This window comes from Petaurus breviceps, unplaced genomic scaffold, assembly GCF_028583685.1.
Source record: "Petaurus breviceps papuanus isolate PSGF00001 unplaced genomic scaffold, PetGlider_PUasm1.0 37, whole genome shotgun sequence".
Taxonomy (NCBI): Eukaryota; Metazoa; Chordata; class Mammalia; order Diprotodontia; family Petauridae; genus Petaurus; species Petaurus breviceps.
Window position 1 is genome coordinate 70,155,068 of NW_027186296.1, and position 17,241 is coordinate 70,172,308.

Here is a 17,241-nt window from a genome sequence, read left to right on the forward strand (position 1 = left end):
TCGATCGATCGATCGATCGATCGATAGATAGATAGATAGATAGATAGATAGATAGATAGATAGATAGACAGACAGACAGATAGAGATAGATAGATAGATAGATAGATAGATAGATAGATAGATAGATAGATAGATAGATAGATGGATGGATGGATGGATGGATGGATGGATAGATAGAGAGAGATAGACAGACAGATAGACAGATAGAGAGATAGATAGAGAGAGAGATAGTACTTTTCAGACTCTGAAACACTATTTAAAACTAGAGTTGTCCTTACCCTGTCTAAAATGATCTTTTCTTTAGGAACCCATTTCAACCTTTTCCCTCTCTCAGCAACCTTAGTCAAAATGGCTCCCTTGGTATTAGTTGTACTCATCCACAGTAAAAAGTTGTCTTCAGTGAATATCCCATTAATTGTATTTCTTTAGAGATATGCTCTGTGATGCAATTTTCCTCTACTCCAAAACATACACATTAACCCATATTTCTATAGTGCTTGCTTTAGGTACATTGTTGTACCTAAAATGTGTGTGTGTGTGAGTGTGTGTGTGTGTGTGTGTGTGTGTGTGTGTGTGTGTAACAGGAATACCAAGGTTTCAAGTCCCACCCTTGACATGCAGTAGCTTTGTGATCCTGGCCAAATCACTTTATTTCTCAGACTTCCCAAGGACCTCTCTAAAATTACGCTCCCTGCCTCCAACCAACTAATAGCCCTCCCTTTGTTCCTGAAACCCTTCCAATGTACCAGGCACATACTGCAGATGGTCTAGGTCTAATAAAAGGATTTGTTCTGTGAAGTTTGGATTTAGTCAAAGGGCTGCACTTAAAGACCTAGAGGGCCATGTGTGACCTTGAGGCCGCAGGTTCTCCACCCCTGGGACTCTAGGAAGTTCTTTGGCTGCTAAGAAATCCTTCTTTGTTTATACTCAGTGAATGGTGGGCGAGGCTCCAGAGTCCAGCTCTTTTCTTCTTGGGACATTGGTATTTGAGGACACTTAACCATTCTGCTTCATGAGCCACAGAAATGATCACGTATAGATGAAATGCGGTATCATTCAGTGATGAATTCTAAGCTCTCACTCTGAACTTCAGTTTTGGTACCATGGGTTATGTTGTTGCTTTTCTTGATGAATCATTTCAGTTGTGTCTGACTCTCCATGACCCTATTTAGGGTTTTCTTGGCATGGATATTAGAGTGGTTGGCCATTTCCTTCTCCAGCTCATTTTGCAAATGAGGAAACTGAGGCAAACAGTGTGAAGAGACTTTCCCAGGGACACACAGCTAGTGAGTGTCTAAGGCCAGATTCAAACTCAGGAAGATGTCTTCCTGACTCTAGACCCAGTACACTGTTCACTGTGCTACCTAGTTGCCCAATGGCTTATATAGTCAGGTATAAAATGACTAATCTATCCAGATCACCTATAAGATCTGAGTCCAGTAATATAGCTTTTTTTTTTAAATAAAAAATTTATTTATCTATTTTATTTTCTTTTACAATTAACAAGTATTTATTTTCTGTCCTTCCTACCCACCCCCAATTTAAAAGGAAAAAACATGTAATAAATAGGCATAGTCAAGCACAACAAATTAATACTCTTGTGCTGTAATAAAAGATGAAAAGTCTTGTAACATCTCTGAGACTTCTGGATTTGTTTTCATCAACTGTAACAGGTGTGTCTTTACTGGAAGTGCCAGATAAGATGCTGATAGGCTATTATAAAATTCTAGAACTGGAAGGAACCTAAAAAGTCCACTAATCCAATGACCAAATTCTTACTATGAGGAAACTGAAACTTTTCCCAAGAAAAACTCTCATTTTTCTCTCAAGTTTTGATTTTAGAATTCTGACTGCTTAGATAATAGATACAGACCCATTGATTTCTTAAGGCTGTCGTATTCGAGGAATAAATATCCATTAAGTGTTCTTAGAAGGAAGGGTCAAATGGTGTTATGAATTTGGAATCAGAAGACCTAGAACCCTCCCTCTGGCACTTACTGGACCATTGTAGGAGAGTCTCTTCATTTCTCTGTACCCGATTTCCTCATACGTAAAATATGGATAACAATATTTACACTACCTATCTCACAAGGGTTTTGTGAGGACAAGATAATTAAATCACATTAGGCACTAGAATATAAGGCATCATTATCTCCATAGTGAGAGGCAACATGAGTGTTGTTGTTTAGTCTTGTCCAACTCTTCATGACCCCATTTGGAGTTTTCTTGGCAAAGAGTAGTTTGCCATTTCCTTCTTTGGATTTGACAAATGAGGAAACTGAGGTTTCAAAACGGGTCAAACAGGGGTAAGTGACTTGTTCAGGGTCACACAACTAGTAAATGTCTGAGGCCAGATTTGAACTCAGGAAGATGAGTCTTCCTGACTCCAGATCTGGAGCTCTATCCTCTGTGCCACCCCACTGCTACAACATGGTGTAGTGGTGTCATGTTAATGGGATGTAAGATCTTCTCCGTCCATTAATAGGTCTCACGTGGAACCCATTCAGGGAAGCTTGCTTAGGGGAAGCTTGTTTGTAGGAAGACTTTCACACCTTCTGCTAATTTCTAATTAGGCAGTGAATCAGTGATATCTTCTGGCTCTGAGAAGTGTATATGTCCTCTGAGTTGATATTTTGCTTTGGGGGCTTGCTTATGAGAAGAATCTTGTGATTTTCTGGTTGAGATTCTGAATGTTCAGAGCTCCTGCCTGCTCAGATGTAAAGCCTCTATCGATCCAGGGATGTATGTAAAGTACATAGCAATATTGGTTTGATACAGGCAGTCAGAACCCTGTCTGTTGGTCTTTTTTTCTCTGCTTGTATTTTCTCTGAAGTTCAGGGTGCTGATTTTCCTCTGAACTAGTGAATGTAATTTGAAAAGATTGTTGACCCTTTAAACAGCTATCTTTCCTAGTAAAGCAGATCTAAGAACCTGTGCTAGCAGCCATCCTGGGCATGCCAGTGTGGTTGCCTCTACAAGTGGACAGAAAGGGAGCCTCTAAACCAGGAAGACCTGAGTTTAAGTTCTGCCACTGACACATACTGATTATATAACCCTAGTCAAGTCCCTTAACCTCTTAGTGTGCTATGTAACTCTCTAACACTACAAATTTCTATGGCCTGCATGGATAGAAAGAATTACTTCATTTAGGGAATTTCCTCGCTAGACCAATAAAGTCGCAACTTTGTTCCTAGCCTATATCTTTAGTACTTATGTACCCATGAAAGTTGATATTCTATTCAATTTAATTCAACAAATATTCACTGAAGGGAGAGGAGAAAACATTTTAAGGCACCTACTAAGTTCCAGGAGCTGTGCCAAGTACTTTATAAGCATCATCTCATTCAGTCCTTACTGAGGATCTTTCTATGCTGTATCATGTACTGACCAGTTCACATACCAGCTAGAAGCTCCTTACCTACCTCCATATCTTTGGTATCACATGAAACCTGTAGCTTAAAGGCCCAGAATCCTCTCTAAGGTCCCAGCTGCCCTTCCACCCCTTCTGTCTCCAGGATGTCACTAACAGATTCCAGCTCTCTATGGAATAATCATTTTGGTAAAGAATGTCATCTACATGTTCTGGTACATATGGTCTTATCGATTAGGCATGAACAGCCCCTCTGTCCAAATACAAAGAGATGTTGCTACTGATTTTTAGATTGTCTCTTGAACTTCCTTTCTTGGGGTCTAATAACTAAACTTTGCTCTCAGTTATTTCTCTTGAAGACAACTTCCTAAGGTGTCTAATCATGCTGTTTGGATGCTAATGACCTAAAAAGGGATTAGGTTGAGGAATTCAGGTGAACCCACTCTTAAGCAAAGGCAAATGGAATTTTAAAAGGAGCCTGACTCCTTTTTCAAAACATATACATTGAATGTTAAACAGACCCCTTCTGGCGTCTCACTGATGACTCCTAAACTGAGTACTCCGTTCTCCAGGATACACACAAAGCTGAAGATGGATGGCACATCACAACCATCCTGTAAACCATAGAAAGCTTTGGTTACTTTCAAAAGCAAGAAGAGGTGCCTCAGATTTGACCTTTTACCTAATGCCTTAAGGAGTTCACTTTCTAAGACAAAGCTTGGTTGAAAGCAAAGAATATACATGGATGATAACCAGAAGCTTTTAGAGTTATCCTAACAATTTCTCTTGTGTGTTTGATTTTGTGTGTGTGTTTAAAAAAAAAAAAAAGATCTACATCCAGGCCTATAAAACCAATAACCTGGGAATGAAAATCATCAAAAATGACTACCATGACCGACCTCTCCACCTAGAAGGAGCTTTAACAAAAAGCACTCATTACCAGCAGTACCAACCAGTCATCACCCTGAAGAAGGGTTATACCATCCACTGGAATCAGACAGCACCTGCAGAATTAACCATCTGGCTCATCAACTTCAATAAGTAAGTCAATACTGCTCCTTTGGATTTAAATAAGTAGTGGGCCTTCAATTAATGACTGTGCCAATCTTCCCAAATTTCACTGAGAGCAGAATCTCCTTACCCATCCTTATTCGGGCTGATGTCCCCCATGAGATAGTCTATGAAAGCTGATCACTCACCTTGCTCAGATTATTAAAGATTCTCCCACACCTCACCTTAAGTGCTCTTGGACTGAGTTATCACTTTGATGAATCTGGGATTTCATGGATTTCAGCACTTCTCCCACTAGTGTAAATTATAACCACCTTCCTCACCCTCCGCCATACTTGTCCATGTCCTTCCATAAATCTCCCATGAAGGATGTGCCCAATGTACTAAAGTCTTTAGACGTTCCATAAATTCTGGAACAACCCTTGGAATGCTCATCTGTTACCCCTCACCCTTGCTCTGGGATTAGCCCACTCCATTTCCCAGTATTTTGTCCTTTTCATCTCTCATGCCTCATGCCTTGCAGTTTCACTGATTGTGTCCGATATGCCGACTCGTGACTTGTCTCAGATGGAGTCATTACCAAGGGCAAATTACGTTTTTAAGTCAGCCAACACTAAAATTTCATTTCACAGTGAATTATTTAACTTGGCTTATAATTATGCCCAGCACCACCACTTAGATTGCTTTGCCTCTCAGGGCCCAGAACGGACAGCTGAGACACTGAGTAGCTGGCGGAGCTGACTGGAATGTGTATCTTTGCTGTTCCTTTGCCCTACTGACAGTTTACAGAGCATCCCAAAAGTCTTACTGAGGTTTTAAGCTTTCATAGCTTGAACAGTGGAGTCAGGAAGCCTGACTCAAATCTGGCCGCAGACACTTACTAGCTGTGCGAACCCAGGCAAGTCGATTCATCCTGTTTGCATCAGTTTCCTCATCTGTAAAATGAGCTGGAGAAGGAAATTGCAAATAGCTCCAGTATCTTTGCCAAGAAAATCCCAAATGGGGTCACAAAGAGTCAGTCATGACTGAAATAACTGAACAACAGCTTGAGCTCTAATAGCTTAAGCTTCCACTAAGACTTTTGGGTCACCTTATATATTATCCATAAACTCTACAGTTAGAATTTTTTAAGATACCCAGGGAGCTCAGTCACATGATTCTCATTTGAACCTTTCTTCCTTCTTTAGGGGTGATTGGATCCGGGTTGGATTTTGCTACCCCAGAGGTACAACATTTTCCATTCTCTCAGATGTCCATAATCGCCTTCTGAAGCGAACCTCTAAGACAGGCACCTTTATGAGGACCACACAGATGGAAAAAGTGGAACAGAGCTATCCTGGAAGGAATCACTACTACTGGGATGAAGACACAGGGTAAACAAATACCGACTCTTTCTAGTTGCATGTATGATGATGTCAACCAGAGTTCATTGGGTTCCTTAGAGCCAGAAAAGTGAAATTCAATTACGAAGGGATATCTGAACCAACCTTTTTTTCTGGCTATTAGTGATGAGTCCCTTCATTTTGCACACTAACCCTAAAAAGGGAGAAAAATGAAATAGAAAGTTTCATTCAGGAGAAATGGGTTAAATTGAAAGAAATTTAGGGGTTGCAATTTTCATGGTAGCAATGAGGGCAAAATTATATTTCTGCCATCTGTTTTAAATCCTTTGAAATACAAAAATATTTTTCTTGTGGTCTTGATTTCTATTTTCTTCTTGACATCAATGGGAATTCACAGATGTGAATGAAAGCATAATGTGCCCTTTGTATAATAAATGTCAAAAAAAAAATCTAGGGCAGTGGTGGATACAATGCTAGCCTTAGATACAGGATGACTTGGGTTCAAATCCTGCCTCCATCACTAGGTGACCATGGGCAAGTTATTCAACCTGCCTAAGCCTCACGTGACTTTCTAAAACTTACTAATATATAGATGGGTTTAATAGATCTTTGAGGTATAGAAATAACTCTCTGATGAAGGGGAAATGAAGATTAAAAGGTGAGAATTAAATTTTAATTGTTAGGATAAAAGAGGTGTCAAGCTAAATTCTGATATAAACTATGTATGCATAGTGTTATCTCATTTATACAACCACATCAAGAAACCATCTGTTCCACATAGAGAGAGGGAGGGAAAGAGGGAGAGAAAAAAAGGGAGAAAGGGGGGAAGGAAGGGAGAAAGGGAGAGTTTGGGTGTCATATAGAGAGACAGTGAGACGCAGAGAGAAGAAGAGAGGGAGGAGAGTAAGATAGGTAGGAGAGGAGAGGGGGGGGAGAGAGAGAGAGAGAGAGAGAGAGAGAGAGAGAGAGAGAGAGAGAGAGAGAGAGAGAGAGAGAGAAAGAGAGAGAGAGAGAAAGAGAGAGAGCTATTATTGTCATCATTATCATTGTTATTATTGTTGTTATATTCATCTCTTTGTGACCTAGTCAGATGATGTATAAGAGAGTCCTAAAGGAAAATGACGTGCCCAATGGTGAACATCTCTATAGAATACCCATCAGCTCCCCATGAGGATTAAAGACAAAATTATTCTTTCTGCATCTTAAGTTCCATGATAACCTGATAAGTCTAATGATAACCAGCTTAATTACTGAAATGAGGGTACAGAAGGAGGAATACCCTACTCCCTCTTTTTTTGAGAATTGATCTTCCTATCTCACCCAGATTGGAAAAACAGTGACTATTTTTGACCTGATCCCACTGCTGGTCCACACAGAAGCTTTCACCAGACCTATTTCTGACTGAGTCTGATGCACCCCTCCTTAGACAATCAGTTGCCCCCTTCCTCCTAGAGGCTCACCATATTGATGTTAGATTTAGTGTAGTCACCTAATTGACTTTAGTTCTACTGTAGCTCAGAACTCCTAAACTCAAGTGATCCACAAGCGTCAGCCTCCACAGAAGTAGTGCTTATAGTCATGTAATCACCATACCCAGGGGTGCTTTAAAAATCCTTTTTAAAAGATTGGAAAATTTTGTTTTGCTACAAGTACATTTTCCTTCCTCTCTCCCTCTCCCTCTCCTTCCCTTCTTTCCTCCCTGCTGCCCTCTTTCTTTCATCCATTCTCTCCTTCTCCCCTCTTTCTCATATTCTTATTTTTTTTCACCACTAATTTTGGAGTAAGGGCAGCTAGGTGGTACAGTGGATAGAACGTCAGTCCTGGAGTCAGAAAGAACTGAGTTCAAATGCAGCCTCAGATACTTACTAGCTGTGTGAGCCTGGCCAAGTCACTTGACCCTGTTTCATCAGTAAAACAAGTTGGAGAAGAAAATGTCAAATCACTCCTGTATCTTTGCTAAGAAAAACCCAAATCAGATCACAAAGATTTGGATATGACTGAAATGGCTCAACAACAAAAATTTTGGAGTCAGAGGACCTAGCTTCAAGTCCTATCTCTGATAGTTATTACCTGTGTAATGTAACCTTGTGCAAGTCACTTAACTTCTCTAGGTCTCAGTTTTCTCCACTGTAAGCTGGAGGGGTCTCTGAAGCCCCTTCTGGTGCTAGAACTATGATCCCATGACCACCCCCCCCCTATTCCTGCCCAAGACTAATCTTGACTATATCACATCTGAATATTGTTTAATTCTGCTGGCATACCTCGGGGCAAAAGACTTGGCTGGTTGTAGCAGATGCTAATGGGTGTAGATTGCAATATGTGTGCATATGGCTGGGTATGGGGATGGCTGAATCAGAAGGAAGCTTGGCATGTCCCGACTCATAACCTCACTGATATCTGAATAGGGAAGAGAAGCAACGACGACAAAAACACAGAAGCTTTGGGGACTCGTGCTGAGTCACACAAACAGTCGTCTCCCTGATACTTGTCATATTTTGACTTCCAAGTTTTCTGTCAATTCCCTAGCTCTGAGTCTCTGTCTGACAACTTGGTATTTCTGCTCAACCAGTAGAAAGTAGCCTCCTTAGGGGACAGGAACTGGGTCATTCTTCTTCATATTTTCAGCACGTAGCAAAATGTAGGGTAAATAGTAAGCACTTTTAAAATGCTTATTGAATTGAGTTAAATTGAATCACATCCAAAAGCTTTGTGTAAGCTTGTACAAACCCAACTTAGTTTTCAGTTTATGTTTTTTCTCCTCCCAACTTGAACCTTACCTCTCTAGACTCAAGAATATTGTCCACTTGTGTACAATCTATATTGAATTGCCTATCTTCCCAGTAAGGGTGGGGGACAAGGGAAGAAGGGAAAGAATCTGGAATTCAAAGTTTTAAAATCAAATGTTAATATATATATATATATATATATATACACACACATAATTTTTTTTACATGCAACTAGGAAATAAGATATACAGGCACTGGGGTATAGAGATCCATCTTGCCCTACTGGAAAGTTGGAGGGGGGATGAGGGAGGATATAGGAGAGAGCAGATTGGGGAAGGGGGTATACAATGGGATTGCTGTCTTGGGGTGGTGGGTAGGAGAAAGACAGGGAGAAAATTTGTAACTCACAATCTTGTGGAAATAAATTGTGTAAACTAAAAATAAACATAAAATTTGATTTAAAAAAATATTTTCCACTCAGGAGTACCCCTAATCACTAGCATGTATTGGTCCTTCCTTGAGTGGTATGTGACAATTATCTCCTTGAAACATTTAGGAGCACTCAGGGTCTCTGGTAAAAAAGTTGAGTTTGAAATGGGACTCCTTCATCCTTCTAGAAAACACGACCAAATAATCCTTTGATTACTGCCCTTTCCTATACAGGGAGAGAGGAAACCTTGCTAGTAATTTTAATCACGTTTGTGATTCCTTGGAGTCACAGATGGGTCGCCAAGTAATTGAATTTTTTGGTTCCTCAAGCCTTGTACCTTCTGTTATTTTTTTTTTTTAAAGAAAATCACTAGTTTCCATGACATTAGGTCAGGATGGTCCCTCCTTTATGTCAGAGCAAGTAGCTGCACTAGAGAAATCAAAGTATTGTTATTTTTTCAAATATCTCCCAATTGTGCCAAAGAAATTATTAGAAGGTTTCCTGGAGTGAACGCCAGGGAAAATCAGCCCCACCTGTTTTCAGCTGTAGGACAATCAACTAACTGGATGAACAGCATGAGATACTGCCACCTCTTCTGCATACTGTCCCATCCACATAATACACTTGTAGAACTGCTGAATTCTGCATTACCTTGTTTAACACCACTAAAAAACCTCTGATGTTGTTTGGATCCAAACTGGGAGTGAATAATAAGCAGAGCTAGAAAATGTTAGGGTTGACTGACCCCCGGATCAAAAGGGGGGAGCTCAAGGCTGCAGGTTCCCCATCCCTGGTACACTTTCCTTTATAAAATCTTTCATTTCTTGCCTTGATGTCAGTTCATTCAGTAAAATATTCAGTCTCAATGTTAACAGGCAATTAGGGAAGAGGACAGAACACCAGAAGTATAGGTGTCTTTGAAAACCTCCAGAAAGCACTTTTTTTTTTTTTGCCTTTTGGAGGGCAGTTGGGGTTAAGTAACTTGCCCAAGGTTACACAGCTAGTATTTTTGTGTGGGTGTTAAGTGTCTCAGGCCAGAACCCAACTTGGGTCCTCCCGACTCCAGGGCTGGCGCTTTACTCACTGTGCCACCTAGCCACCCCAAGAAAGCACATTTCTTAGAGCATTTGTCCACGTTTTTGAAGCAATGTTAATCAGGGGTGTGCTTGGAGCCAGCTCTTACCGGTTTAGGAGAGCCGATTGTTAAATTTCCAATATGAACAATTATACCTTGCACACCTTAAATGTTACAAATCAGGATTCAATTTATTGTTGTGTTGATTGCTAGGCTGAAAAGCATGGTGGAGAAAATATGAATAATGCATATTAAACTAACATGTGTCACGCAGTTTTGGAGAGTTGGCTGTTAAATGTTTCCCAGCACACCCCTGCTTAGTACCCAAGTGAATTTGGGCAATTCACTTCATCCTCTTCTCTAGGTCTTACCTTCTTTTTTTGTGAATGAAAGGTTTGAACTAGATGGTTTTGTTCCAATACCTTGTGACCTCAAAGTTCACCAATCCATTTGCCACCTGAACAAAAATCTCCTCTATGTGTGTGAATTTGTGTGAAGATATTTAGTTTTTAGAGCCCTGGGCCTCCTGATCTGCATTAGGAGAGGCCATTTCCTGATCTGGAGTTCTTTACACCAAAGAAATTACAGGTCTAGGGAGAAATAAAGGCCTCAATGGTGAGGACACAGCTAACTACTTTCTTTCTTTTTTTTTTAATTTTTGCTTTTTTGGAGGGCAATGGAGGTTAAGTGAGCTAACTATTTTCTAAGGCAATTCATTCTACTTTGAGATATTTCTAAATGGTAGACATTTTTTCTTTACACTGAACTAAGATCTGTCTCTCCCTAACCTCTTTTTGCTCCTAATTCTGTACTATGGGACCAAGCAGAGCAAGTCTAAATGTTCTTCCACTGGCTAACCCTTCACTCACCTAAAGACAATCATAACCACCCTTTCCTCAGGCTCTCCCAACTCTTCTCTCCAATTCTTCTATGTCATGACTCATGTCAAGTGTCACTTGCCAAGTGTCACTATGTCAAGCTTTTGCTACTTGTATGCTTTCTTAATATAATGCAGGAGGATTTTATTTTTTTTACTTGAGAGAGGGACTTCCTCTACCAATATGGATTGGGACCTTAATAGGGTAACTTACAGTCTTAGAAAGTTACATGGGGAACTACGAGGTAAGGTGATTTGGCCAGGTTGTCAGCATGTGTCAAAGAAGGGGCTTGAACCAAGATCTTCCTGCCTCTAAGGCAATTCATACCTCTCAAGTAACTATACCATACTGCTTTTCATAGGAGAGATTATGTGATGAAATTCTGCTGTGGATAACCCACCGACTTCAGTTCAGATCAGTGAAATCACAAGTTTAGATATTATCATAATCATAGCAACAAACGATATTGTTCCCATATGACAGATGACAGGAATAACAGACCCTGAAAGAGCCTAGAGAATTCATTAAATAAACTATCCTGGAACAGGGACCCTCTCATAGACGAACAGTGGATAAATGAGCTCCCTTTATTTTCAGGATTGTGCTAGATTGTGCTATCTATGAGTATTTCAGGGAACATAGGAAATGATGAAGCTTTGGGGACTCATCAAACTCTGTTGAATTGTTTAAATGAATTGGGTCCAAACTGGGCTTATCCATCTGTAGCTAAAGTCTGTATCTAGATGTCAATGTAAAATGTCCCAATTCTACTTGCTTTCTTCAGGCTGCTTTTCCTGAAACTGAAAGCTCAGAATGAGAGAGAGAAGTTTGCCTTTTGCTCTCTGAGAGGCTGTGAGAGAATCAAGATTAAAGCATTGATCCCAAAGAATTCTGGCATCAGTGATTGTGAAGCCAGAGCTTACCCAAAGTATGCCGAGAAAGTTGTCGTGGATGTTCCAATGCCAAAGAAACTTCTTGGTGCTCAGCTGGTAAGGAACAGATGAAATAATGCAGTATGTCCTCCCTTCTTCAGCTAGTCTGCAATCACTTTAGTCACTATGCTTGCTAGTAACAACCCCCTTGACCTGCTTAACCCTATAAGACATATCTCATGGCCACTAAATCCAACAGAACCCTTATCACAGCTTGTGGTTCCAGAAACTGAGACCTACCACATGCCAATTCATGTTAGCTACAACCTAACAGCTGTATGTAATTTTTTTTTTTTTGTTTTGTTTTGTTTTTTTCCTAGAAAACAAAGGACCACTTTCTGGAGGTAAAGATAGAAACTTCAAGAAGCAGGTTCTTTCATCTTCTGAATGACTTTGCCTACATTGAAGTAAGTGACTCTTCTAACTATGTCCTGATTAACTCCATGTAACAAATAATAGTAAGGATAAGAAGATCATGGATTTGGAGTTGAAAGGGATATTAAAGGTCATCCAATCGAATCCCTTCATTTTACAGATGAAAGATCTGAAACCCAGAAAGGTTAAGTGATTTGCTCAATGTCACACAGACAGTAAGTGGCAGGGCCAAGTTGAACCTATTTCTCTGTCTCCAAATTCAACATTCTTGAGTTTTCTACATCAATAAAATCCCATCATCATAATCAGAACAATAACATCATAACAATAGACTTGTTCTGGTTCATATACTGGCAGATGACAAATCACTGAATGACAAATACAGATCCTAAATTATCCTTGAGAATTTACCAGATAAATTATACTGAAACTGGGGAATTTTCATAAACAAAATTATTTTCCAGTCTCCTGAATATGACAATGATAAAAAAAAATTTAAGATGTTTCTTAGTCAATATTGTCACAATCAGTGCTAATCATCTTCAAACTCCATGGAATGAAAGCTTTTAAAATACAGAAACGTAATAAAAGATGAAATATGAAGTACATGTCATACCCATTGTCCTATTCTTGTAGGTGACCCAAAACTACTTTTAATGAACCTACAAAAGATTATTCTATATCCTTGTACTTTTATTAAATTGTAAAATAATTGTCATTTTATCTCAGTGTATTAGTATGCAGAACATTAAATGTAAATGAGGTGGCACAGTGCATTCATCCCTGGAAGTCAAGAAGACTTGAGCTCAAATGCAGCCTCAGACACTTTTTTAACTGTATGACCCTGAGCAAGTCACTTAACCGGTCTGCCTCAGTTTCCTCATCTGTAAAATTGGATAATAATAGCACCTTATCCCCAGGGTTGTTGGGAGGATAAAAAAATAATATTTGTAAAGTTCTTTTAAAAAACCTTAAAGCACTACATAAATGTTAGTTGTTATTATAGCAAGATAACTTTTCATAAGACTGTTTCTACTTGAATGCCATTAAGAAAGTTAATTAGAATGAGGTTATAAGAATAAGAATAGTAAATAACTGAGGTTTATCGAGTGCTTTAAAGTTTGCAAAGCTCTCTCTCTTTAGAGAGCTATCTATATTATCTCCTTTGAGCCTCACAAAATCCCTGCCAAATGTTGCTTGTCCTCTGTTTTCAAAGAGAACCAATGACTTCCCGGGGTAACGTCTTGACTTGGCGTTAAGTGAGGCAGAGTTGTGCAAAGTCATCAGCCTCACTTTCTCTTCCTCAGTCATCAAAGTCCAGCAGCAAGACAAAAGTTAGGATAACTGACCATGGCCCAGAATGTAGTAAATGACTTTGGAGTCTGATCAAGCTCTAAGCATTCCACAACACCTACTGCAGACACTTTCATGACCATTGGAACAAATTGTTCTCATCCACCCATTCCTCCAGGGAAAGTGTTCACATGCTTGGTGTAGACATTCTCCTAATTCACCAATACTTTTAAGGCTTATTGGTTACCCTCAGCCTGGTTTAGCTTGTCTGCCAAGACTGTTTTACTGGAGTGTGATTTCTTGGAACTTCTTGGAGCCACTGGTAAGAGTTGAGTGAACTGAATGTACCCCAAACATGGATGAGCAGCCCTTGGTCTTGAATGGTCTTCCTTGAACATCCCATACATCCCTGCCAAATAGATAATACTGGCTATTATTAGCCCCATATTACATATGAGGAAACTGTTTCTGAGGGAAGGAGGGTGGCTTGTACATGGTCACAAAGTTGCTATCAGAGGTAGGCTAAAATAGAGTCTCAGAGTTTCAGAGATGAAAGTAACCTCCTAGGCCATCTAGTCCAACACATAATTATGGTGCCCAATGTTCCGGACAATCTGACATGCAATTATTGCCAACCCCATCCTGCTTAGCTTGCTAGGTCAGACAAAATTAGATACATTCAGGGTGGTATGAATGTAGAGTAAGAGCAAACTGCCTTTAAAGTGACATTGTAAGATTGCTTACACTCTGGGCCAACCTCAAGGTGACATGAATCCAGATCTCCTACAGGTAAACATATGGGCTGAAGTTGTCACAACTCTTCTACCCAACATGCTTTATTGTCTTTGGTCTGCAGGTTGATGGTAAAAAGTTTTCTCTCTCTGAAGATGGCATCCAAATGGTTGTGATTGATGGGAACCAAGGGAAAATTTTGGGCCGTGTTAGCTTCAGAAACACCATTCTGCAAGGAATTCCAGCGCAGATCCACAATTATGTGGACGCTCTACCTGATAAGTAAGTCAAGGTGGCCTGTTTCATGAATTTCATTTACTACATGAATTGTATATTGTATAATATTGTGAAGCGCCCATCCATTGCTCTAAACATGGCTTAGACTATCTAAGAGCTTACCTCTTCTCCTCTTTTATCACCAAACTACTCACCATAGCCTAAACTTGTGATATTTATTTAGGAATACTGGAACCTGGCATGGATATTAGTTTGTGCCCTACATAATTGCCTTTAATTTTAAATCATAGATTGGCTTCAGAAACCCTAACATAAGTTAGCCTATGGCAAAGTGGGTCACTAGTCATGAATGAGAATCAGCCAATCAATAAGCATTTAAGCACCTACTATGTGCCAGGTGCTGAGGAGGATACTTGGTATACAAATGCAAAAGTGAAACAGTCTTACACCCCCCCCCCCATAGATCTTTCTCTCTACTAAGGGGATATATGTTGGGAGATAAGTACATGCCCAATATAACAGAATAAATACTTAGATATATAATAAATATAATATATATGAATATATATATAAATATAAAATAAATATAATAAAAAATAAATACATTAATTAGACACTAATGACAGAAGCACCTCTGAAAATGATACTTGATCTAAGAATTGAAGATAGAAGGGTTATAAGTAGAGGTGGAGAGGCAGAACATTCCAGACATGTAGGACAACCTGTACCAAAGTATGGAAACAGGCAAGTCAACAAGTATTTATTAATCACTTACTGTGTGCCAGGCCCTATGTTAAGTACTGACAATACAAATATAAGCAAAAAGATATATAGTCTCTGTGTTTGAAGAGCTTACATTCAATAAAGGAAAACAACATAGATGTACACACACACACACACACACACACACACACACACACACACACACACACCCAAAGGTGTAGTGGGGAAAGTACTATGCAGCAGGAGGAGTGAAATAAAGTTTGGCTTGTCTGGGACCTCCTCAAAATGGAGGCCCCAGGAGAAATTCAGCAGAGGGAAGGGCACCTTCATGGCAAAGGGATATTCCAGGATGAGAAGACAACGGGGTTAGATGGATGTTCTAAAGTGAGGAGTCCCCAGGTTCTGAGGGAAGTAGCTGAGACATAATGGTGGCAGAGCCCAGAAAGTCAAAAACTGTGATGGTTGCTCTGCCTGGGTCTGTTTCCAAAATGGAAGCCCTGGAAGAAACTTGCCAATGGGGAAAGGAAGCCTTGGTGGTAGAGGAGTATTTCGGAGTGAAAAGGCCTCAGGGAAGAATAGAAAGGCAGACTGTAGAATGCCATGTACAAAGAAGATTAAGTTCGTCAATATGACTGAAGTGTGATGGGGAAGAGGGTAATATATAATCATTCTGGTAAAATAAGCTGGAGCCAGACAGTGAAGGATTTTAAATGCCAAATAAAGGAGTTTGCATTGTATCCTGAGGGCAATGGGGAGCTACTCTCGCTTCTTGAGCACCATAGTAACTTGATTAGATCTATGCCTTAAAAAGTCCTCCCTCAAATATTAAACCAGGATATTTCCTATGTCTGATTTTATGAGATCCACTTGGTTTTAGCAAATTATCATAAATTGGGGCAGCTAGGTGGCACAGTGAATAGAGCACCAGCCCTGGAGTCAGGAGGACCTGAGTTCAAATATGATCTCAGGCACTTAACACAAAAACTAGCTGTGTGACCTTGGACAAGTCACTTAACCCCAATTGCCCTACCTTCCCCCCTCCAAAAAGCCAAAAAAAAAATTTATCCTGAAACTGCGAATCCTGAATTAAGAATAAAACACTGATCCTAAAGATTATTGGGATAAATGACTATGGAGTCAAAATTTACCCAAACCTTTAGTTCATAACATCAGCAGCCACTAGAAGACTCGGTAGATAATGCTGGACCTGGAATCAGGAAGACCTAAGTTCAAGCCTGGTCTGATACTTACAAACTGTGTGACTTTGTGCAGATCACTAAATCTGTCTGCCTCAGTTTCCTCAGCTGTAAAATGAGACTAATAATACCACCTCTCTCCCAGGGTTGTAATAAGGCTCAGTTGAGATAATACTTAGCACAGTGTCTGGCACATAGTAAGCACTATAAAGATGTATTATTATTATTATCTATCACGAGTGTCCAGGTTAGGAACTCCTTGCTTATACAAAAGGGAAAGGGGAGGCCCACTGTTTTAAAAAGAAGTGCTTATGAGGCCAAAAGTCTCAGAATGAAAAGTCACTGTATCCTGCCATTCCATATGAGACTCACTGCTGACAAGCTGGGTGTATAGATTGCACAGCCATCCCATTTTATAACTTTTCTTTCCCATCTTTTGTCCCCTTTGTCAAATCATTCAGATCAGGAAAACCATGAGAAGCTGCCCCCTCCCTCCCCATCCCACCACCACAGCTCCTCTACCCTCACCCCCAGGGAATCACTCCTCCCGTCTCTGTAGCCCTGCTCTGGCGCCTTCCCAGGGTCCTCAGCCTTCTTCCTGGCCTCTGGCTATGTGCATATTGAATTGGAGCAGAGAGATGGAGAGATGCCATTTTTATGGGGCAGACAAATGTCAGGCACTCAGGGCCTGTCAGGAAGAGGGAGTGTCCATGCTAGTGATTGGATGGAGGGTGGGGGACAGGAAGAGAGAGGGAAGAAAAAAGAGCATTGCTGCTTCCCTGGCCCAGGACCAGGCCCCTGGTGCTATAATCTAACTAAGTTGACTGCACAAACTTCCCAAAATCTCCATCTGGAGTATATAGCAGTTATTGTTTCTTTTAGAAGCTTCCCTGATGGGAAAGGCTTAGCCAAAAAAACA

At 40.2% G+C, this 17,241-nt stretch overlaps 1 protein-coding gene across 1 annotated transcript in view; it reads left to right on the forward strand.

Annotated features, from left to right (window-relative positions):
• The window catches only part of CEMIP (cell migration inducing hyaluronidase 1), a 242,439-nt gene that overhangs the window by 214,295 nt on the left and 10,903 nt on the right, over window positions 1–17,241 (forward strand). The window contains exons 23-27 of the mRNA XM_069098686.1: window positions 4,200–4,411; window positions 5,569–5,754; window positions 11,619–11,823; window positions 12,087–12,173; window positions 14,291–14,448. Coding sequence (XP_068954787.1) covers window positions 4,200–4,411; window positions 5,569–5,754; window positions 11,619–11,823; window positions 12,087–12,173; window positions 14,291–14,448 — 848 coding nt within the window. The remainder of the gene's footprint in view (window positions 1–4,199; window positions 4,412–5,568; window positions 5,755–11,618; window positions 11,824–12,086; window positions 12,174–14,290; window positions 14,449–17,241) is intronic.